Raw genomic sequence first — 25976 nt, forward strand, 5'->3', positions numbered from 1 at the left:
AGATCGCAAACGTTTCACCTAGATTTCATCAGGAGGAGGTAAGGTGGCAATGAGAGTGCACAGTGTTTCACCTGGATCAATTATGCACATGGCTGTGTCAGCACAAAGGAAAACAAAGCACCCTGGACTCCTCACCAGAACTGCCCTTCTCTACCTTCTACTTCTCTGGCATTCTTTAGAGCCCTGTAAAGGTATTTCCTTTTTATCATGGGGTGAGGAGAAAGGACATAAAGATTCCTGGCCTCCTACTAATATTCTCCTGTCTAGACCACTGCTTCCCTCACTAATGTTCATTATCTCTGCCAAGCCTGCCAGTCATCCACATGCTGGTGAGTTTCTAAAGGTTCCCTCACCTCCATCCTTATCAGCAGAGACTGAAGTCCATACCCTTCATTCCTGTTCCAAACTCACTCCTGAATCTGCTTTATACATCTGCTCCCTTCTCCCTCCATCACTTCCTAGAAAGTCACAAAAAAGCTGTTTCTGAAGTACACAGTCTCCTCATAACATCAGCAGCAAATCTGAAGTCAAATGCTGAGGAGAGCGGTTTCAAGGAAAAGAATTCCGAGGAAAACAAATGCTTCTTAATAAAAAACAAAGAAGCCCAACTGAAGTTTAGTGATGATAATCTACAATATGTTGCAAAGTGCCAGTGGGGGTGGGAGTGGGAGTAAAACTATTAAGATCCAGCTCGTGTAAACAAAGCCTTGCTACGGCAGAAACACAGGGAAGGAAAAGATGGTTAGGATGACTAAAGTAAAAATCTGACACCGCCTTTGGAAGGAATTTTAGATGAGCCTGCACCACCTTATCATTATAAAAATTTATGATAGGGTGGATCAGTCATGTGTGTTCTTTTTTTTTGAAAACCAAACTTGCATATAAATTAACTCTTAATGAAGTAGTCTGAAAGCCAGACACAACCATTTGCAGACTATAATCATGTAGTCACTGCGTGAGGTAAGGCAAAGGTTCTAGCTCCTGAATTTCACAAGAGACAACCAACCTTTGCAGCTGTACACTGCCCCAATTTCTACCAGCTTCACTGTGTGCAAGTTGCAGGACCCAAGATAATCAGCAGGCTGACAGTAATGGTAACATGAGTGTATGGAGTCTCTCCTCTCCGGAGTCAAACCCCAAGAGACACTCAGGACTGGGTATCTAGACTTCTCGCGGCAGAATCAGCTTACAATGGAAAGTTGCATCAAAAGTCCAAGATTTTCCTACATAAAAGAAATATGGTCTACAAACCTTTTAGTGTACTTCTTAATTTTAGCATTCAAAATGTAATAACTGTGTAGAAAGTAACAGTCAAACTAAAAAAAAAAAAAAAAAAAAAAAACAAACAAAAAAAACAACCGCAACAAAAACACAGGAGCTGATGAATTACATTTTACAGCTATCTGCAACAAGGCCACCTTGCATAAAAGACAACAGATGCACTGGCTACCAAGACAAAAAAAGACCTGGATAGTTTCAGGAAAAGACCACGCTTCCAAATGGAGACATGTCCACCTTCAAACTTGCTTCCATTTCCCTGGAGAAAGATGACTCTCCCAGATGAATCTCCCACACACAGCCTGCACACAGTCTATCCCTAGAGTACAGAAAAGCACAAGAGTCCTGAGAGATTTCCCTCATGATTTGGTCAGTCACTCCATTTACTGTGGCTTTTTCTTTCCTTAAAAATCTCCTCTTTTACTGCAGCACGTATGCCCAACTATAACCCTCTAGGGAAATGAATGCTCTGATCAGCACATTCACTTGTGAAACATGCTTTCCCTTCACCATCTGATGACCTACTTCTCCATTATTCTTACAGGTGCTGAGAGTGATATTCTGGAGTTTCTATCTGAAACAGGTCTTAATCTAGGAGTAACAGGTATTTCTGTACCACAACCACAGAACAGAAAATCATGGTATAGGACCTACTACCATAGGAACCACATTATTCTGGACTTGCAGTTGTTGACCTGGTAGGATCTCTAATCAATGAGAGTAGCCCAAGGGATGGGATTTGAGACCTGAAAACCTCATTGTGGGAGTCCAGATGTGGCCTACATGGTGAAACTCCTGTCCTAGTTTAACAGTTTAGAAATGGATGAATAGAGTAGTAGAATTGTTAGATTGGAAAAAACACTAAGATCACAGAGTCCAATCCTTAATGCAGCACTGCCAAATCCACCACTGCACCTTGTTCTTAAGCATGGTCTGTGCATCTTTTAAACATGTCCAGGGATGGTGGTAACTTCATCTAACCTTTAGGTGCATACCTAATGACCCTATGGTTTAATATTTTGCTACAATCCACTAACTGTATTTACTTGATGCCCTCTGACTACAGCAAAGTAAACATCTAAAGCCCATCAAGGCTAAATTTTGATGACCAAATCTACAGTAAAATCCCACACAAGAACTGCAGCATTCCAGGATTGGTTTTACCAATACTTAAGCAGAAGCCAAGTACACCTACTCAGCCCCAATTCCTAAATGCTACTCCCTGGGCCCCAATATACACTCCCAAGGATTATATTAGCCCACAGAACTGCCACAAAGCCATACTAATTTAATCACAGCAAAGGCCCATGTCCTCAACTTCATTTTGAACCTTCACTGCATTAACTTTAGGCACTCTAAGTCAGTCTGTGCTGTCTGAAGTAAAGACATTTCAAGAAACTACGAAACCCCACTCTGTTCATACTTGCTTGGCATCACCCTTCCTCCTCCTTCGCCCCTACCCCGATGGAAATTACTTCCTTGTTGACTCTGCCAAATAACTGCATGTACAATCAATCCTTAATCCAGTTCTGACATTTTCTTTATCCTTGAATACTTTTTTTTTTTTTTTCCTTCAAGACGACTTTTTCAAACCAGACTGTCCAGACTGACTGACCTGCATCTCTGTTAAGGAAAAACTGCACAGGTGGCTGGTTACACTGGGACACCAGAAGACCAGCTTCCCTGGGAAGATGACATTGCAATGAGAAGATCAGACTGATTAACATTTTACTCAAGCCAGCTCCACCCAGAAACACAGTGTAGATTTTCTGCATTTTCCCCCTTTATTACAAAAAGCCACAGGAAGCATCTAAAGAGAAACTAGCACCTAAACAATTCTACTTCATTTTACTCACTTAAAGAAGCTGCATTGAGGTGAGCAGTCTTGTCTTCAAACTGCTTTATAAATAAAATTTATGAATTTTCTTTTGGAATAGATTAAAAATAAGTATATATGGCTGTTTACACTACTGCTTGCATCAAACTGTCAGGAACACATTTGTCTTCACCAAAAATGCAATTAAGATTTGTCAGTACAGGAAAACCACAGTACATACAATATTTAAGTGGCATCTCTGACAAGGTCCTTTTCTGAAGCAACCAAGGACAGCAATCTTTGACAGGAATGACAGCTCTCAATCAGTGTTTATTCAGCTTTAGGAAAATGTGCATCCATGAAAAAATATGGGATTTAAAGACCATGACAACCAATGCACTGAAAGAGGAAAAAAAGACACAGCTGGAGAAGGAATTAAAATTATAATTTCAGATAAATTGAATGAAGAAAGTAAGAACTAAATACTGCCAGCTCTAAAAGCTTCAAAAAGAGCAAGTTCGTCCTTATGTCCTGCGAGATGCTCTCATCTCCTCTCAATCCTGTTATTTGCAATGAGTCGACAAGGCGTTACCTAACTAAATCAGTATGTCACTGCAAATGGACTGAATAAATCTGCCAGAAATGTATTCAAAATTTCTAATTACATCCTTAATGCTAGCACCTCCTATTTGTTCTCGTCTCTACAAGACAGTCCCTCTGGATCACTGTTTTCCCAAGTGAACAAACACATACTGAGCTCCTCAGGGCAAATGTTTTCTGTGCCACCAACAGGCTCATTCATTTGACTTGGCATGCATTTTGTCATTAAGTGAGAAGCCCTAATATTTGTTTGAGGTCACTGTGTTCAATTGCTCTTTAACAAATAACCTTATAATAAAAAGGGTTTTTACTTTAATATGTTGGCACTGCCACCACTCTCATATTCAAACAGCCTCCCATCATCAGTAATCTCTTACTCTACAAGAAGGGATAGAAATAGGTTCTCTGGGCACCCTGGGCCAGGAGGCTTAACTGTCTCATGCAGAACTTGACTGTAACAGCAGCTTTCAAAAAGCAGAGTCTATATGTTGTCTGATATTTCCAGGTATGATGCTTTAGAAACAGACACATAACCAAGCTCTGGACTTGGTGATTCTGACAGACACTTGAAATACTCATCTCTTAAAACTCCACACTAAATTCGTACATCATATAGAGGCTATCTTCCTTCTAAGAATAACCTATCTTCACTCATGTAAGAAGTTTTCTGCCAGGGCTCTTCAGCTGCAGTAGTAAGTTACTTCCAGCTAATATAGGTTTTCCATGGAAAAAACAGCTTTTATCTGAGCCAAAATTACAGCCTCTTCCTAGGCATGCAGCTCCTGCTCATACCCACTGTACATGGAAACCAATACTGTCATACACAAAATGACAGTGCCAATAGCCATTCTTGTAAATGGCTGTGAGCAATATATTTTTCTATTTATAAGAAGCAGAATCTTGAACAGGATCTTTGATTTTCTGAAGTGCTCCTCATTTATTGCATCTTGTGTCCCTTAAGCACATCTGCACAGAAGTGTTCTCAGTGATTCGGGCAGCAAGTCTTTGCAATGAGGATCTATAGAAAAGTGAGAGGTCTTCTTCCTGAAGTCACAGGAGTTAGTTATAACTTTACTGTGATCTCCCTGTATGAATAATGTAAGGAGTTAATATGTTTTTGCTGTTCAACAGTGCTGTTTGTCACTTCTGTGAATAGGCCTTGGCTATATTCTTATACTGCTCTTTTCTCAAGGAACAGAAAGTGCATACACAAGAACTATTCACATAAACTACAGTGGTCTTCATACCATGAAAAATACATTTTATCTTCCTGCGAACACCTCAGATGCCAAGCACAACTTTGCATGGTAGCTTGAGGAATCAGTGAGGGTAGAACATGCTTTGCTTTCTTGACAGCTCTTGCCAGAACCTGCCTGAAACACTACAGAAAAATGTCTGGCATCACCCAACATTCCCAGAGTTACTCCTCAGGTAGCAGAAACCATCTATTTTCCATCATATAAATTTAGAGAGGTTGTGCCTCCAACATCTGCCACCATTGCCAAGTGTGTTTGCTTTGTTGGCTGTTGCACTTGCTTCAAGATTCCCAGAAAAATGTATTTTTGTATCTCCTCTGTCAGTCCTCACTGATGAGTAACTGATATTTTTAAAGGAAAATGAAGAATGGCTTGACAATTTTCGCTCTTCTCCTACCTCTTAGAAGTAATTTCCATGATGTTTCCCCAGCTATATAAGCCCAACACAGAGCACAGAGCACAGAGCCTTATGAAATCAAACCATTCTATTCAACAATCAGTATTTTACTCCTTAGTACTGCTACAAGTCGTGTGTTTCCTATTTTGTCCTTTATTCATATGTTCAGCACTTTACCAGCAGAGGCTGATTCACTGATTTTTGTCTCAGTTTTATCCCACTTAAGAAACTCTTTTGAAAGCAGATTTTATTTCAGTGATAATTACGGAGAACATATACATAGAATGAGAAAAAAAAACAACAACAAAAAAACCCCAACAAAAACCAAAAAACCTCACTGTTTTCAGGCTGTTAGGATGCAGGAGGCAGATCTTACAGGCCAATACAAAATGATGCAAAAAATACATAGTAGAAGGACGTACAAACTGTGAGTGCTGGGGTACTAAACAGGGAAAGGATCACAGAAAGTAGCTCATGCCCTACACAAACAGCATTTCCTATTGCCACTGCTGGAGAAAAAACACTGACGGCATTAGTTCATGTTATGGTCTAGTCCATTAATTTACTTGTTGAAATACTACTGTCCACTCTTCCTGTGAGGAATTCCTCTGAGCTAATGATGATGTTATCACCTTTTCACCCATGCTATGCACTTTTTTTTTTCAGTTCTTTAAAATGTTTAGCAAAATTGTGCTTACCACAGACACTGACACCCCACGTCAGTTTTGCAAACTTTGTCTCTGACCCCTGTACTTTCCTGCCTCAGGTCTCTTGTTCCTTATGGCCAGAATGCCAGAGCAGCTGTGCACCCTCCTCAAGAATACCTCATTTTCAACTGCATGACCTTTACTGCTCAGCCAAGTCTAACTTTCACCAGACGTTAATTCTGAGTCTTTCAACAACTTTAAGAGCTTTGTGCTACATTCAAACTGTGGGCTGTTCTGTTAAGGAGAGTATCAATTCCTCAGTAACACAGCTCTTCTGCCTTACAGTAACTACAAATTTTTAAGCATTTTATTGTTGTTCTTGCTACTTAGAAATACACTATTCATCTATTTATTTATAGATGGAATGAAGAACTATCTTTCTGTAAACACCATAACAGCCTCTCTACCACAGTTAAATGAAAACTATGAAAACTATTAAAGACAACAACATCAGCTATCCTAAGAAATAAAACTACCTTCTGTTTCCTTCAGGTCACACTCTTTCACAGGAGATATGCAAAAAATGCTTTCTAACCTGTCCCTGACTTTTTCCCTTTAAGTTCCCCAGAGCTTTGCCACTTTGATAGAGTTATTAACTACTACTTGCCTATTCAAAATAAACTCCTGACTCATAATTTTTCAGTACTACATGACATCTAGTCATCACTCACCTCCAAAATGTTGAGCAGTGGTCTGATGCTTTCAGCATATTTAAACTGATCTGCACCAGCCTCACTCCACCACCAACAGGTTTCAGCCAATTCAGCTGCTCTGTGCATGTCCAGGACCCAGTGTGTAAAGAGAAAATCCCATGGCAGAGAATAAACACCATTTACTGTTGTGTGTGCCCATTCTTTATGTGTTACAAATATGCAGCAAACCGTGAGGAAGATTCTTCAGAAGCTTTATTTATCACTGACCATCAACAAAGGAACACTTACAAAAGTAACTGATACTTAAGTTTGATCTGATCCCACAATCCAGACTATTAGTGAGAAAACTGAAAAATTGTTTTTTCTAAGTGTTATGTAGAGTTTGACAGAAGGGTCAACTGAATTAACTACCAAAACCAGCAGTTTTATAAGATCTAAGCCCTTTATTTTAGCATACAAGTAACATTCATAGCAAGAGAGCTCTGCTTATTTAAACATTAGACTGATTTTAAAAACCATTAAGAAAATTATTTAGGGATGTGATTGTGAAAGAAAATGAAATAGATCAGCATCCTATTCTTCCACTGTGCGGGAATAGATATTATTAAGCCCTTGAACGAGCCTAAATACACAGACTTTTGTATCTCAGGAGTACAATCCAAATGAATCAATTTATTTTAAACAATACAAAAATGTCCTGTAATGTAGATGCAATAAAAAGATGCAATAAAAAGACATATGACATTCAGTTACCACCGGAACTCTCATCTGTAATTGTACAGAACTGCCCAAACTGCACTCTCCTCTACCTTTTGACAAACAAATTCATCTAGACTTTTCAAATCAGCTGCACAGTTGACCAAGTAGTCATAGTATCAGCTTCAGTAAGAGAAAAGTTCTTATATTGTGCAGATGCACACATAACCCCGGCAGAACATATCTGTGAGATGAAGTCTTTATTTTTGCTAGAGATACTTCCTTGCCCCATATGTTTCTTTTGGGTATAAATAAGCATAATGATTTAGCACACAAACATGTCAGCTACATGGCTTAGTAATTCAAATTACCTCCAAGTTTCTCCTTCCTTCTTGAATCAAAAGTGAAATCTCCAATCCTTTTGCCAAACAGTGAAATCCTAATTTGTTTGTAAGCAGACATTGTCCTATCTATAGTATATCAGTAGTTAAAGGCAATCTAGAAGATTTGTACTTATCACCATTTGGAACAGGATTGTTACACTCTGTGACTGACAGCAGAATTAAAATATTTCTAGCTAGTGTAAAGTGTTACAAATGTTAATGATTTTCAGAAGTCTTAAAACTAATCACCAGTCTGAGACACAGAAATGATAGATTGTGATAAGCCTTATGAAGTCAAGGAAATACCAATAAACCTGCAAAAACCTATAACCTATAAAATACTTTACAAAATACCTATAAAATAATAATAAAAATTCCCACTCCAGCACTAAAAGCAGCAGTAGTACATACACAAAGAAAGAACAAAAAGAAAAGGCGAAAACTACAGAAAATAAATTCCCTTCCATACATAGATACACTTAAGAGAATATTTATTTCCCTTCTTTCACACAAAGAAAAGCAAACAAGAAAATACCTTCCAACAGATATGAACAGCCCCAAATGAAGAGAATCTCTTTCTGGAACTTTTACAAATTCCACCTTAACCAAAGTGGGGAAATTTCCAAACCACACAGAACAGGGGGAACATCACTGCACTGCCGTACAACTATCCTGCTTTCTATTATCTGGAAATATATTGAAAGTAATCTGATAAAGAAAACAGAGAAGCCCATTTGGAGAAGAGATTACTTAAACCTGACTGTAATTTTGTATTTACAGGTTTCAACTGTCAAAATATTGCAAGAACAAGTACCATTACACCTCGATCTGCTCAAATGTTAGAGAAATTAGGATAAAGACTGCACCTCACAATGCTCATATGCTCTAAGGCAAAAAAAAAAAAAAAAAAAAAAAAGGAGGAGGATAGAATTCCACTATTTGAAAACTATCTTTATTTTTCAGAGCAGTATATTCAAACCACTGGTATTCTACATTTCAATGAGAAAATGAGAGGAGCCCTGTACAAAACTATGACATACTTTTATCAGATAAATGCAGAAGTGCAAAAACTAAAAGGAAATTAGGTAAGAAAAAGTAGAAAAGCAGTAAAGGAAGCAAGAGGAAAAGAAAGTAATGACACCACATTTTCAGTATTATTTTACCTTCTTTTCCATGTTAGATAAAGAGTTACATCTTCAAATTTTATTAATACCGAGTAAATAAATACCCTAAATATCAAAGCGGTTACATTATGTTCCTACACAAATTAGTTTTGTTACAGCTGTGATCTCTGCTGTCTTGACAATAACGTGTGGAGAATTGCATGCATACCTATTCCTATAAAAATTCTACAAATTAACATAAAAAGAAAAAAAAATTAAAAAAAAAAAGGGGTATGGCAAAGGCTTAGGTTGGGGATAGCCACTATAGCGAGAATGGAACATAGCCTTCCCTGGAAAACTGAGGTCCATATATAAATACACTTGCAATTCACCCATTAGTAGTGACTCCAGACTTTACACATTTTATCCTGTACACACACCTCCAATCTGAGTAAATATGCAGTATGTATGATGCAAGACACCCATCCTTCCATTCAAAGGAATGTAATGACAGGCACAAAATAAAAAACAGCAATAGCTTTGGCATGGATTATCTCCCACTGCTGGTCACCATCAACAAGACTAATTGGCTACTGAGATTTAACAATCAAGGAATTCAAGGACAGAGGAAGAAAAGGTCAATTAAAAACTTCATTATTTAGACAAGAGTCTGGGCTAAACTCACAGCTTCTGCATGTTGGTCTTGGAGACACAAATGCAACCCAAGCCTCCTCTTCCTCCACTACTTCCCACCCCTTTTATTTATTTGCTTGTTTGTTTTTAACAAGACAGTGGGGTTTATTAAAAAAAAAATACCAAAACGGAAAGCACATGGAAATACTGCATGACCACAGCAAAAATTAGGATCTTATTACAATGATAATTTTAACCTTTTTTGAAATTAGAGCACAAAAGTCACCAATGAAAAAATATATACCCCTATTACTTTTTTTTAGGTTTTAACTGGTCTTTCATCATGCAATAGTCAGATGCCCTTAATATGCATCTTGGGAAGGTACAGCAAGAAAACGTTCTGTAAGGTTTCAGTTGTCAAGTGTTACCAGGCAACTGTTTTGTGTTTCTTTAATGTATTTATTTTTCATTTAAACCTGAGCACAGCAAAACTACCATGATTCAGCAGAAGAGAAGCTAGAAAGCATCCAAGGTATCCAAGCCACAGGTCAACACTATGTACCAGGCTCAACAGAGTATACTGACATTTAACACAGACGCCACTACTGGTTATTTTCTTACAACACGCTGCTGATCATATTTTGAATACACACATGCAAACACACAGAAATAATTATTCTTTAATGAATAAAAATGCCTCTTAAAACTCACACATGCATACAGACTAAACTCAGCTAAACTGGAAAAAACAACACAACAAACTCCTCAGGAATTCCACCTCTCACGGAAAGCACAAAATAACAACGTCATTGTTAAACTAAAAGATCCTCAAATTCCTTCTACACACTTTCCCTGACATCCTCACACAATAAAATGCAGGGGTCAGTGGTACTGAAACAAGGAACGGCAGTTCCACTCTTGTGCACATACGAAAGCAAGTGACCCAAGCTATTATTCCAGTCTGAGGCACTTTTTGTTCCTAATATCCAGATGCAGCAGCTTTTTTTTTCCCCTTTCTCTTTTTTTTTTTTTTTTAAATGACTGTGGACACCTCCTTCACATTTTCCTTTTCTTCACTATTTTCACTCCATAAAGCTGCAGTCAATGTGTTTTGTGTGTAGTGAGAAGGGAATGGCACATTCAGTGGTGGTCTCAGCCACAGCCTACATTGGTGGCTCAAGTAGTCTCAGGATTAGGTCTTTGTGTGTGATGAAAGGATATGAAAAGTCAGTTATTTAAACTCAGTCAAGCTGTTGATTTTGGGGAGGAAAAAGGTTTTGCAATTCAGTTTTCCTCAATAAATCACTGCCCTTTTTCAAGGGCAGCTGCAGATAGTTCACATGTTCACAGTGTTCTCCAAAAACAAAACACATCATGATTTTTTTACCCTTTCCCTCAATCTAACATAGGGTAAGAAATCAAAATGAAGGGGCCATCACATTAATTACTCAAATTCACTTGAAACTAAAGCAGAAAATCAACTCTGTTAACAAGTAATAAGATCACTGAAAAATTACAAGGGCAAGAAACTACAGAGAAAACCATCCCTTTAAAATTTACCAGAATAATTTACAAAACCAACAGGAAGCCTGAAATATATTTCACTGTCCTATGTACTCAATCAGTTTAACAGTCATAATTTTCAAGCAGTAGTTTATCAGTTTGGGTACTCATCTGTCAAAGTCTGAGATCAGAGTTTAAAGATGTTACGCCTCTGCAGATCTGTCTTGAGTCAGAATATGATTCAGCCTTTGATGAGCTCTCAAAAATACAGCATCCAAAATACTGGCCACTTAGGAATATCTGGGCTAATGTGCATAAACCTCTATTAAATATATTGGATTCTTAATTACTAATAGTCCCTCTTTCATTTTAATTCCTAATACCCCTAAAAATTTTATTCTGTTTCTTGGCTGACCTTTTCCCCATTGTGTTTTATTAATGCTGCATTGAGCTAAACATTGCCCAGAGAAGCTGTGGATGCCCATCCTTGGAATTGCTCAAAGCCAGGTTGGATGAGGCTTTGAGCAACCTGGTCTAGTAAATGGTGTCCCTGTCCCTGGCAGGAGGTTTAGAACTAGACAATCTTTGACCTCCTTTCCAACCCAAAGCATCCTGTGAGCCTACAATTTTACACTACAGACTTTGCACCTACCAATGAAGTCCACATCAACAGAATCTTATACTCCCACAGAGGTTAAGCCAGGACACTTATATCTAAATAAGGTAGATGTTTAAATTGTCTTAGAAAGTTTTAAAGCACTGTAATGGCCTTCACACAAGTTGTCCTTTACCTGAGGAGACTGTAACTTAGCTGGAGAACAGCTGCCAAAACCATGTAATTTCAGTTAAGAGAACAAGATGCAGACTGAGCCTAAAGAGGCTAATAATAATTAAAAATATGTAAGGTCACAAAAAAAAGCCAAAACCCCAACATTTTCACCAAACAAGTAAATTCAGCTTTTTGATTATTTTAGTCAACCTATAAACATTGATTGCTACCTGACTTTACAAACAAATTTAATGCCATTCTTGGTAGAAATACCAAGTGTCATACTGAACACAGCATTGCTTTCTAGTTTACTTTTTTAGGAGAACTGGTACGGAACCTTATGGTCAGCCAGAATTCATTACAGAAGATAAGACTCAGGCTTAGACTGCAGATTTTGAAGGTCTTTTTTTACTTAAATGAGTTTCAAACTGGACTCTAAATGCACCATTAAAAATATCTTAGCTGAACCACCTAAATTAACCTTTGGTTTCTTCTCAATGTTTTGTTCTACTTCACCCACAGCGTTCTGTTCCAGCCATGTAGTCAAACACAGCCATAAACATGTTCTCATGAAAGAAACTTATTTTTAATTCATAAACCTTGTGGATACAGCACTAATTTCCACAAAACACAGTCAGCTGCACTAACATGAGATGCCTCATATGCAGTTAAAATTCATAAGAAAAAAATAACTGCTTTCCAGTGAGGACTGCTTCTCTTGCCTTCAATCTCTCAAGACAGGTGTGTTATATTTTGGTGCACTTCAAACCAAAGAATGAAAATATGGCAGAAAACTCTAAACACAATGCGAGTTGCCACTTTTGGAGATATTGAAAAGCAATGGTTCTGTAAAATCTAACCAAATTTTCAAAAGAAAACACAAGGTTCATGATGCATTTTTCTGCTTACCACATACCTTTCATCTTTGCGCTGTACCAGAAAGTGTACAGAGACTATTCACTGTCTTGAAGAGAGTCTTTATTCTCCTTAACTCAATGGAAGATGTAAAAAATTAAACTCTTTCTGTTCAAAGAATTAATTTTCATCCAGTTTAGCTGTCTAGACTAATAATGCTCATTTAGGGTTGTAGTGCAGTGTATAAATCTTATCACCTACTTCAAAAAGAATCATATCAACTTTTAGCACCGTTTAAAAATCTGTATTTTGTACAATTACAAAATTCTTGAAACTAGAAGGTGGTAATTATTTATTTGTTGGTATTTAAATTGGCTCGTACTGTAGCTTTTGGGTGACCAATCACATTGTATTTATTTGTGCTGAAATTATACACTCACTTGCCAATACAGTAAAAGGGTGGAATGCTCCACAATGATCCTAGCAATAACTCTGAAAAACGACCACTTCTTCAATGCAAATCCACTCAAGAAACGCTTCTACACACAAAGTAAGATGAACCAGTTACTGCATTGTTTATTAAGTTTCACTTGATTCCTCCTGACAACCATTTAAACAATGAATGTTGGGAAATGTCTCTCAAAGAATCAACAATAATGGCTGGGATCAGGGTTTTTATATCCAGCTAATACTGTTTTTAGAAAGGAGAAAATATTTCTTCCTGAAGGGATTATAAGAAGTGTTATAAAAGACACCTGAAAAAAAAACAAGCAACAAAAGATCTCTATCATAATTGATAACTGTTATCCTTTGTAAAAATCTCTGCTTCACCAGAAATAAATATATATTTGCTCTTGAATTTCAAAAACATCCACTAAGCAAGAAGCTTGATGATCAAGAAGAGTAAATTTTAGAAAACCTACCAAGAAGAAAGTGATTTTTTCTTATGGATATCAGTGCATTAATAATCAACAGTAAGATCCTAAATTTTCTTTTCTGATGGCAAATAGAGCAGGCAAGCTTTGAAACAGTGTCTTTTTAATACTCTACTGGACTTGTAAAATCTATTTTGTTTTTTGGAAAGAAAAAACTTTTCATTTAAAAAACAAAATCCAGAATTTGACAAATAATTCAATAGCCAATTTAAAAAAACCACATAAATTAACCAAGATGAAGGAAAATATTTGACAAATGTGGTTTACAGTAGGAGCTTGAAAGAAGAAAACAATCACATTTAGAGAAGCAGCCTTCACTTTTTCATTCCAGACCCGTTCAGTTTCAGAAAGCACACACTGCCTAAAGGATCTACACACTGGTCAAGGACTAGGTTTTCCAATGTGCTAGTAGATGATCCTCTGTACACTCTGTACCACGTGCCAGGCACACAGGGTGGACACTCTCAGACTTCTTTTGAAGCAGATCAGTTTGTTCCGTCAAAAGTAAGACAGTGCAATTCTCAAGACAGTTTGCTTCAGGGTCTGCTCCCAAAAGGAAGTATGGACAAGACCAATTGTGGCTCCCTTTGCTTTTGCAGACTTCTGTAACATTTTCCCAGCAAATTCTGCATCCTCAGACAACCCCACATGCCTTTAAACCACATGCCAGGGCGTGCAAAACACCCACTCAGTTTCTTGCTATAAAACCACCACGTTGTCTTGCAACACAACTCTCACATTATTATTGTAAATGTACAGAACTAAAGAAAATGGTTAATCATTTTATCTCAGGATGACAGGACCCAGAGAATGCTCTGGCCATGAGCAGTACATAGTATGAACACACATAGGGCAGTCTGCTGTAAAGGGGACACACTGATGCACATATAAACCCCTCTGGCCCACTGGACAAGCAGCACACTGTGCAGGACAGATGGGTTTGACTTTGTGGATGCAAACTGTAGGCAAAGAGAAGAGAATAAGGACTGCAGGACAAACTGAACTTCAAGTCAAAAAGAAAGGGACATATGTATAGTCTCAAGACAGCTGAAATAAAGTAGGATATTCTGTCTAATAAGACAGTTAATGAGACTGAAGAAAATTTGGAATCTGTAAAACAGTAAAAAATGAATTGTTTTTATAGAAAAACCATATTGCACTTTCAAGAAGAATTTAAATTAATTAAAATGGCCATGAATTAAAAATCCTAATATTCACTGTAAGCAACTCCCACAAAAAAAAAAAAAAATTTCTATAATTGATAGGTAAAATACACCACATTCCTTTCTTCCCCAAAACAACACTTTAAAGTGGCACTGTAAAAATCTGAAAAACAAAACATATACCTCAATTCCAGCTGCTTCACTAAACTACAAAAACTACTTTATCTTAATAGGCATTTTGACTCCTTGGAATAATTTTTTTCCTATTTTCAGGAGTTCAGCAGGAGCAACATGATTAAACTGCTCAACCTGAAATGTCTTTGGTTTATTTTTAAGTAAGTCAAAACAGGGTTTAGATCTTGAATAAGTTATCTTAAGAGATGAAGCAAAGCTAGTAATAGCACCTTAAGAAACATTTCTGACCTCAGCGTGACAGGTGTGATCCACTAAGTGGATCCAGATAATCCACTAAGTCTGTTTTTATCTAGCCTCCACGATTCTGTGCATTCTGTGATTCATGTTATTTTCATACAGTATGATCATTCTTTTTCAGATTTATCCTCCTGCAATTTTTTACGAGAAAGATTAACAGCAACTGCAACAGAAAAATTACCTTGATGTCATATGTAATCCTTTATCATTTCATCATTATCAAAATCTCCATGCTTTGTCCATCTTTCTTTTCTGCAGCAACTTATTTCAGTTGTTCCTATTAAGGCTATTATATTCACCCTATTACTACTAATCTTTTCTTTGTAAATAGCCACACCTATTTTAATCCAAAATGGTGTGGTAAGCATTTGATTCTTTGTGGAAGTAGACATGTAATTAGGTTAATCTGTGCTATCTTTTCATGTGAGCTGATTGTTTCTTTACTATGGACATATTTCTTATAACAGCAATAAACTTGCCAGATTGCTTGGAGGCAAATCAGGAGTAATTTACCAAGCATGTAGCTGCTATGAGCTGAAATCTTGACATAATAGCAAACTGTGTATAGCCACTCCTACCCACCAGTTATTACTCATGTTAGCTTTTTACTGACACGTTAAATTTCAACCCCACCTTTCTTTCACAAACAAGTACTTTCATTTGACTCAGCTACATCTGTGACAAATAGCTGATCTTCAGCAAAGCATACAGGAATCTAAATGCAGAATGCAGTGCAGAAGTCTTTGACAGCAGCAACTGAATTACCTGCACGAAGTCCAAGAACGTCAATGGAAGCAAGTCATCCAAGTGGCCAATATCTTTGGAGAAACGATTTAAGATTCTTCCTATAGAAACAGGGTTGAGAAGAAAAACAAAAGGGAAGTAAATATAATTCCTGAAAAGATCCATGTTTTACCACTTCAAAAACAATTAAAAGGAAACAGCTAGACTTCAAAAATAAAAAGACAATTTTGGAAACCCCCATGAAGGGAATCTTCTACAACCACTGCAATATATTTTGAAGAAGAATAGTTTTTTTACAAATGCCTTCTACCCAAATATAAAACCTTTACTTAAATGGCTAGGAAAAAAATTTAAATGGGCTTTGAAGATAATATTCCAACAGAATTTAACACGTGAAACACACATGCTTGATGTGCAGGTAAAGGTTTACAATTCAGACAACTTAATGCAAGTTTCATCAAGCAACATCAGCCAGAATCTGCTCCTATCCTTGACTGAAACTCACCAGGGCATGCATGTCTCATATAGATCACAGATGATCTAACTGATCTTTTTTAGCATTTCTGTTCTCACCCCTCAACATTATACATGGATTCAAATTGCAGGCATTTCTAAAGTAAAATCTGAGATCGATACGCATTCATGCAGCCTTACGTTTATACTTATTCAAAACCTTGACAATACTGATCTTTATTAAAGCTAATAAAACGATTTTTAATCTGCTGTCAGTGAAGCATTTACATTTCTCTATTTTCCCAAGTTCTACTTGAGTGAAAAAAATCAGTTATATCAAGACTTCTTTCATAATTAAAGTCACAGCACTGCCACCCGTAAGTGGATTAGTATCTTACTCTATTAATCAGTATCTCTACTCACCAGGAAAGAAACGAAACCAGGGGTGGGAATCTGGCCATTACTAAGGTGTGTGATGCCCATACATGCATTCACATTGCTTTGTTATCTGCATATATCTTGATTCAATTATACTTTAAACTGGTACAAACATATTCACTGCACTGGCAACAAAAGACTTTTTTTTTCTTTTCAAAGGAGCTCATTAAACTGAAAGCAAGTTTAAAGTTTCCACAGAGTGCACTGGCAACATAATTTAGAGATAAGAGATACTGAAGTAACTTCTGTGGCAACCATCATGCAAGTTCTTTGCTCACAGCTCTTTTTCATTCATTTCCTTTTCAAGGGAATTTCTTTTCCACATCAAACAACACAGAAAACATCCTCTCCTCAGGTCTGGGACATGACTCTGAAGAGAGATACTGGTGGCAAAGAGCTTGTTCTGCAGTACTTCACTACCCAAGGCAGTTACTTCAGGCAGCCAACAGCAGAGTTCATCCTGTTTTTAGGCTTTGCACACAGAGAGGAAGGGTGTACAGCAGCACAAGATTCAGAAAAATCTCTTCCATCTTTTTCTACTAGGAATAGTATGTGGGGATGTTCCCTTTTACTTATATCAGGGTAGATACATCAGGAGAAAGTCCAAGGTAATTTTTTAAAAAAAAAATTCTTTTTGCCATGATTTTCTTTCATGGAGACTGGTCACAGAAGAGTGATCAAGAACATGCTGCATACACACTGTCACTAAGGCTTCTTAATATCCTTAAATACCACATTCTAGGTTATTTTCAAATGAACCAAGACTTCACTGGCAAAAAGAAAATAATTTGAAGAGGTTAAATGCTTCCTGTTGATAGAGGTTTTCTTAGCAGCATGTCCAGGAAGGGCAGACAAGGAAAACTAGGTGGAATAACAGATTGAATTCAGGGTATTAGAAATCTGTTCACATCTTTGTCACTTGCCTTCTGAGTGACTTCATTTTATTTTACAGAGCAAGGAGCACAGCAAGGAGAGGTGACAGTGCTAAGCCCCTCCATGAAAAGCTGTGAGACCCACCAATGACGAGCTGTGCACAAGGGCAAAGGATTATTCCCATAGCGAGCTGAACCCCACCTTAATTCAGCCTAAGAATCACCTTTTTGCCTTTTAACCCCAAGAACGTTTTATTTGTAGTGGTTTCAGACTTACATAAGAAGCCATTGCGCAAAGGCCATCCCATGTGACACTGCCAGGACGCAGCAAGGTCACTCAGGCTGCTCCTTTTCCATGGCCACAGCGAGGTCAGCCCCATGCTGGCACCCCCAGCCATCGAGCAATGCCTGCACATTAAGAGTGACTGTGGCTCTCCTCCTCTTCCCATGAAGTTCTCTGAGCAATGTAGTCATGACAGAAAACTTAGCTCAGCCAGGCCGTCCTCAGCAATCCCTGGTTTCACTGTCTCTTCCATATTACCACCAACCACTCCAGTTCCCAGAGATAATCATGCTGCTAATTGCCAAAACTGCATTTTTTTCACCTGCCTTATGAAATTGTTAAATATAACAATGTTTCTACAGCCTCTGTTTTGACAGTTCTGTGAGCTGCCACTAGGAAAGTGGAAATTAATCTGATGTTATCAAGAAAACATGAAAACATCTTTTAATCTGCCTAATCCTCTTTAAAATGTAAATACAGTGATTCTGTAAAATGACACTGACTAAAATTTGAGTGAGCAAAAGAAATGGTATCTGAAAAATACAAACCTTGAAAACTGGAATCTTTCACAGTCATCTAATACAATTAAACAGCAGCAACACGAATCAGTTGCTTCCTAAATAAACATTAAAGTAAATCTCTGATAGCAGAGCTGCACTGTTTTTTAATTCTCAAATTACTGAAAAAATTAGTCTATTTAGTGTTTGCACACAGAAATTCTGGAAAATGCCACCTGAAGTCATTAAGGCCAGGAAAATATTTTGCTTATTGTTAAGAGGTCTGTATTTCCATCCTGTACTGTTTATCTGGTGACCATTAATAATTTTCTACAGCTAAAGGCAAGTGACAGACCCACAAGCCTTAGCTTTATTTTTGTCATTGCTGTTGTTCAATTTTATTACTTCAGAGACAGGAGAAGAGAAAATACAATTCTGGAGATGCATTTCAGATCCTGTCCACATGGATGTAACTGAACTGGCATTTTATACAGCATGCTCTACATAGAAGGAAGGTGCAGTAACTCACTAAAGCAAGCTCCTTCACCATGTGGGACAGCAGTGCACCTTCAAGCAAGTGTTATGCTTTGGAAATATCCACAAGATGCCCCACAGCTATTACAGTATTGCATTCAAAGCAATTGCTTCATTTATAAGGATGTCTCCAAGTACAAGAGATCTATTTCACAAGGTATGAAGAAACAACTGTTTCCACTTACTGGAAGCACATTAAATCAGTGACTTGCTTATGCATTATTAAGTATGCAAGAGAAAACATTCCAGATTTAAAAGTTAAAGTACCTATTTGGAGTCAGGACTCAAAATGCTTACAGTTATGACTACAGCTTCTTCCTGAATCTGCAAACCTAACTTTTGAGAATGCTTCTTCAGACTATGGAAACTGTTGCACCTGCTACTCAAGAAGGGCAGGAGTTGCACAACTTACCTACCCTCTCACCCTGAAAATTATGTTTTCTCTCCAAAACCTCTACATCCTTCACTCCTAAACTTACGGGCTATCAACATAACCTTGCCACCATAGTTGATATTTCCAAAAACCCCAAAGTCCTTAAGTAAGCATCTTTGAGATACAGATACATGGCAAGAAACAGTAATTCTTAGATCAGTCCAGTATATCCAATCCAGAAAAAAATTTTAAGCTTCCCTTAACACTTACATTTTTTACTTATTCCAGAGAGGGGCTACTAAAGAAAAAGAAAATATTACATTTAAAACTTCTAAGTCAAATTTCACCAAACCACAAACAAAAAAAGTCTTTTAAGAAATCAAGAATTAAGTATGTCACTGTTACAATAGCATCCAAACTGGTGAATAGTATCTGCTATTTCAATCACTCAGGTTTCCACACAGTGTTTAGTGTTAGCAGCAAGCTGCAAAAGGGGACGTGCTCTCTTCAGCAGTCTTATGTTTGTTTTTACATCAAATAACTTAATCAGAACACACACTGTTGTTAGATTTCTTCCGAAGTAATTAAATAACTATTCAATGCCAATTAATCACTGTTAAATAAGGGTCTGTCACCAAAGTGCTATGTACACATTTCAGACTATTTAATGGTCAAATACTTGGCAGTACCAAAGTTAAACAATGATTCATTAAACCTCCTCCCCTACAATAGTTAGGCTAAACTTGAAGTGAAAGAATCAAAACTCTTTTGTCCTCTGTGAAAAAGACATCAAACCTCAGTATGTGATATTATTTTCTTTCTCGCTCTGTAAACTGCCTTAATTGCACAAATCGGAATGTGTTCAGGTGCTACAAACCCACTTTGCTTCTGCAGGTGCCTACTGATACTTTGGAATAGATGTTCAAACCTATCATACAAATAATGAAAACACTTGACTGTGCCAAACCTTTTTAAAATGTTTATACATACTTTATCATGAAAGAAATATAATCCAAACTGAATCAACACTCAAGATGTAAACACCAGAAAAGGATTTTTTTAAAACAAGAAACTAGGATCCTCCACTGGAATAGCCAAATGCCATCCACAGTATTCAGTGTTGTGCAACCTAAATTCCAACGACCCTAAGAGCAAGAGTACATTATTTCTAAATGTATTTGGCACTTGTAGTATACTTTGTCAGCCAGTGCATTCACTGAAATACTTCTGGGTAACACAATAGATTAGGCACATTGATTTTCTATACCTTGCAATGAGTTTACAAAACCTTTATATCCACTTGCTTCATCACACATTGCAGAAATACTTTGTCACTACTTCTCTATTTCACTAACTTGCCTCTTTGGAAAAGAAGAAGGGTTTAAGAAAAGGGCCTTCTACAGATAGAAAGATTTTGCCACTTGTGTGTGCATGTGTGTGCATGGGTGCTCAGTCTTGGAATGCTTTTCCCCTCAAAGATCAGGCTAATCCTCAGTGCAGGCAATTTTGATTTCATCACACTTTTTATTTCAATATGCAAATGTTATTAATAAATACTGCTTTGCATAGTAACCTAAACTCCTCCATAGCAATTGGTCTAAATATCCCTATCCATGTACTGTATTCACCAGGGGAAAAAAAAACATTCAAAATCTCTTAACCTACACTGAAGCCAGAACACCCTCAGCGCCCAGCCTCCACAAGTTACATTCTCTTCTGCTCCTTGCTGTAAACTCACAGAAACCTGTCAAAAGGCAGCCTGTAGTACTAAGAATAGATTCAAGTCATTTATGTGTAACTAAACCTAAACAACCCCAGCTAGGATTGCACACTTGCTTGAAGGTATGTCATGCCGAGGAGATGCTCGCCTGGGCTAGGACAGACAACCTTTGGATGGATCCATGTCACACAGTCCCAAGGCACATACTCTGCAGCCACTGACTTTGCTGAATGAGCAGAAGCCCCTTGTGTCCCCCACCCCCCGACACCGTGGCACCACGGTGGTTGGGTGCCACGGCTGTCTGCAACAGCCATGGTGGAGCATGGGCTCCCCAACCCCAAAGAGAGGAATCGTGCACTCCAGCAGTCCCAATTACAGCTTGGAACACCAAAACCCTTTTAAATTGACACCTGCTATCAAAATAATGTTCTCAAGTGTATGTGTGGCAATAAAGGCACACTCAAAAAGTACGAATAGAAGAAATAGCTGTATGGAACCAGGTACATGTAAACACCCATCTACTGAACTGCACTGAACACACTTCCCATTCTGTCCACGGTACAAACTGGCAGCTCCCCACAGATCTTGCTGTTAAACTGTGGCATTCAGCAACTGATAAGCCTTTACCCACGCTCAGTTCCCACACACAAACACACACCCCCCGAAGTACTGCAACTACAAGCAGCCTGCCGTTTCATCAAAGCAATGACAAAGTGGATTGTCCGTATCAAATGTTGGCAGGAAGCAGACATTACATCAACTTTGTAAAATACAACTATGAAATCAACAAAATAATTAAAGATGGATTACCGACTTTGAAAGGAATTGTAAGTTTGTGAAATATTTCTTCAGAAAGAAATCTGGAAATGCATCTCCTGCACAACTGTCAATTACCGATCTACTCTGGCTTTTCTTCCATATTTCTACAAAAAACGTCAAAAGGTCTGTTATCTTTTTTTAATATATGTTTAGCACCACATGTCCACACAAACTGCCATATACAGCATTGCTGTCTTCCCCACAGGCATCCTATAAATATAAATAAGAAATTCTACTCCATTTTTTTTCTTTAGCAGTCTGAAACTGATAGGAATATTATCACTTTCTTAGACATTTGCAAATAGGCACAGTGGTGCTGGGCCGAAATATGCTGAGACCATAATATCCATTTATCTAAACTGCCAGCACGTAATGAATTCAGGTGGGAAGCTTTCTATCCAAATTAATTTATTACTTGAAAAGGACTTTTTACACAAATGCTGTCAAACAAGAAAACAGTGAAGAAATGAGAAGAAAACATGAACACTGTGTTTGATCTTATTTTTAAGTGTAGGATTTAAAGGAAAGAGAACAACTATGATAAAGATAAGAAAACAGGCTTCTTTGGAAATGAATTTTTATTTTTACTGCTGATGGAGACATCTACATTACCTAATATGAATACATTCATCTTAACTGTACAGTCGTTTCTGGAGCCTTCTAGTCCATAGATACCATAAAATTTGCTCTGTGTTGAAGATGACACACTCCACACCCTCATGCCCCATGAAAATAAATATTTTGCTTCAATTTGGGACTTCACCTACTCTTCTGTTTTGTGACTGGCACCAAATTCCAATTGCAAATCTTGTCTGAGAAACAACCAAAAATCTTTTGTCTCAGAAAAGCTGAAGGCAATCACAACCCAATAGTTTTATTCCAGAAGTAATGTCCAAGAGAATATACATATAGTCTGACAATGTATTTCCTTGGGACACTGGCTTCTGGGGAAAAAAATATCACTAAAAAGGAAACTTCTTTACAGGCTAAACTATACTTAACAAAACTTAAATGAAATCAAATGAGAAAAAAAAAAACCAAATATGATATCTTCTCTACTGTATATCTTATTCACAACATTAAAAGAAAGGCATTTTCATAATTACATTATTAAATCATAAGCATTTTGAAAAGTTATACTGCACTGCCTTTGACTCAACTGTACTCCTCTACTGGACAACCATTAGAAAGCCTCATCTCAAAAACAAAAAAGAAAAATATACTAGAAATAAGCTGCTACAAATGAGAAGTATCTGCTGACCACACTAAAACATTAGTTATACATATATCAAAACCAAAGAACCTTTAATGTTTCTGTATCAATATACCTTAAATAAATTCCCATAGATTTTTTAATAGCTGAACACCAGAGATTAAATTGAAACCATGTGCTTACATATCTGTTACTTAAAATTAAAGAAAAAATCCTATAATTTCCTCTTTCTCATGGCTTTTAAATAATAAGAAACTTAGAATGATAAATATGTTAACAGTAACATCACTCCTCTATGAACACAGAAAAAATTCACATCAAGAAGGAAAAAATTACTTGACTGAACCATCATTCAAGCAGAAGTGAATACAATTTACAAACCCTTTTGGTTTTGTTCAGTTCAAAGACAGACTTCACTGTGAAGCTCTGATTTATAGCTGTCCAGCAGTATGAATTCCTAAATAAATAAAGAGGCTAAAACAGAAGAGTGCTGCTCGCAACAAGGGACTCCTGAGAACGTTGCCATTTGTTGTTTGCATGTCAGAAAGAGTCAGAAGAGGATTAATGCATCTGAGGCAGGAGGCAGAGGCTCACTGGGATGCAGGCTGGACCATCACGTAGCCAGCAGTGTGCCCTGCCCTGAAGAGTTTGTTGTGCCAGTTAAGAGTAACCAGTAAAATTGACTACAGAAGGAGTAAAGAGCTAGGGGAAGATGGAGCAGTAAGCTGGAACAGAAAGTTGCAGGACAAGATGTGTTTCAAAGTACAGCAACACAAAGGGGTCACAGAATTAATGAGTTTTCCCCACCCGTATGTTTAACTGCTGTCAGTGTACTGCGGTTACAATCCTACTGGTGCATCTTGAGAGATGATTTTAAGATGAAAAAGTGCCAGCTTGTGGATGAACTTTAGTGCACAGTGAGCAGGAAGTTACAAAGATGTAAGCATGAAAGAGAAACAAGCAGAATTATGAGGGAGGGAATTAAAAACACTGGAATGTGCCAACTGCTCCATTTATCAGGCGCAGAAATAGTAAAAGCTTTGCATGGGGAGAAGGCTAATGTGCAAACCAAGTAATACTCCTCTCTACAATTCCTGTTAGACACCCTCACAGTATATTGGGGTTGTAAGATTAAGAAAAGGTCTTCCCTCCATTTGGCCCTGGGGAGCAGCTGCAAGATAGAATTGTTAAGAGACAAACTGGCAGTCACAGTCACAGACCTCACCAAACCTGGGGTGTTTGGATATTGAGAGTTTTGTGTACATACTGACTTGAATTTCTGCTCTGCTTGCACGTGTCCTCCCCTTTACCCTCAGCTTCATACACTGAATATCCACTCCCCATTTCCTCTTCTCTCTCTTCCTTCAACATTGGTTCTTCCATTCTCCTTCACCATGGCATGGCACAAGCTCTAGGTACAAATGCCATCCCATGCACAACCAAGGCACAAAGCCCAACACAGTGAAACACAGGCTAGGAAGTGTGGAAGAGCTGGGGACACAGCAACTGAGAACAGGTAATTTCAACACTTAAAACCAGAAAAGTGACTGAACTGATGTTTTGGAAATGCAGCACGACAAAAAGAGCCAGATAGGGGAATAACACATAAGCCATAAAGGCAACAGAAAGGGTGTTTTACACTGAAAAGCAGGGAAAATACAGCAAGGGAGAGATCATGTTCTGAAATCGTTCCCAAACTAGAACTGTGGAGGTCTAAAAGCCAGAGTCACCTGAAGGAAATGGCAAAGTGCATCCAGGACATACTGCATAACCATAGGCACTGGACACATACAGACTATTCACAAGGTTATACTCAAACACATGAGGGAAGACATATCTATTTAAAGAGATGTCTTCAGAAAACAAATCAGAGGATTTCAGTTACTTCTTGCTTTAAACTGCTCTTACAGGAGCATATTTCACTCTGCTAACTATAGAACTGCAGGGGAAACAGATGGTTGTGTCTCATTAGTCTTTAGAGTATACTCTGGTTAATTTGTTTAATTTCATTCACACAGGGTCTTAAGACTTCACAAGGCCAATTAAAATTTCAGGTAAAGAAATTATCGGTAAGAGTTTTCTTTCTTCCCTCAAAACATGTCTGTCATTGGATTTTAACAGTTCACTTACTTACACACTGATTTTTGTTTTCCTGACATCTATTTTCACCACAATTTGGTTTTGTCACTTTTTTAAACCAGCAGCTTTTCTGCTGAAAATACATCAGACACATTAGGATGAAAAAAGTTCCAGGACTGTAACAAACAGGACAACTAGAGGAGCCATGTCAATACTATGACAAAAATAGCCATCACTCAATATCCATATCCAATACATAAACTACTATTAAAACCTCTCATGGACTTGAAGTACAAGTTATATCTTGTAATATGCATTAAAAATTTTGCAAATAATAACTGATCATAATCTGACCCCAGACAGTTTGAGAAAGGTTCTTTCAAAATAACTGCTTTGCCATGATTCTGCATTGAAAAAGACACCAAATTCCTGATACAGCATGAATAAAATGGAAAAATATGCATATAATAATGAAAGCAAATGACAGAAAATATCTTGTATTTTTGTTTCCCTCTTCGCAAAACAGCATGAGCACACAACTTGATTTGGGATCAATTTGTGGATACATCATTAAAGCATATGAAACAAAACTATACCTCCAAGCAAAAAAACCACAAAAGGCAAAATTGTGTTAATAAACCAACCACTATTAAAATTACAGAGTATAATTAGTAACAACTTAACATAGTAGTTTATTTAATTAGAGTATTTGGAGAACCAATGTTGGCTCTGATAGTTTTCAAAATGTAGCTTAACTTTAGAATGCATACAA

At 37.5% G+C, this 25976-nt stretch overlaps 1 protein-coding gene across 4 annotated transcripts in view; it reads right to left on the minus strand.

The window, feature by feature from the left end:
• ABCC4 (ATP binding cassette subfamily C member 4 (PEL blood group)) overlaps positions 1-25976 on the minus strand; it is a 136603-nt gene that overhangs the window by 47838 nt on the left and 62789 nt on the right. For 3 of the 4 annotated variants that reach the window (XR_012056768.1, XR_003961121.4, XM_030276133.4), the window contains exon 20: positions 15945-16024. Coding sequence is in view for 2 of the 4 variants with exons in the window: in XM_030276133.4 (XP_030131993.4) it covers positions 15945-16024 (80 nt within the window). In the remaining 2 variants the exon portion in view is untranslated. Of the gene's footprint in view, positions 1-1671; positions 13405-15944; positions 16025-25976 lie in introns of those variants that run through there. The other variant, XM_072931298.1, reaches the window with a different exon arrangement.

Source organism: Taeniopygia guttata, chromosome 1 (assembly GCF_048771995.1).
Source record: "Taeniopygia guttata chromosome 1, bTaeGut7.mat, whole genome shotgun sequence".
NCBI classification, from domain to species: Eukaryota; Metazoa; Chordata; class Aves; order Passeriformes; family Estrildidae; genus Taeniopygia; species Taeniopygia guttata.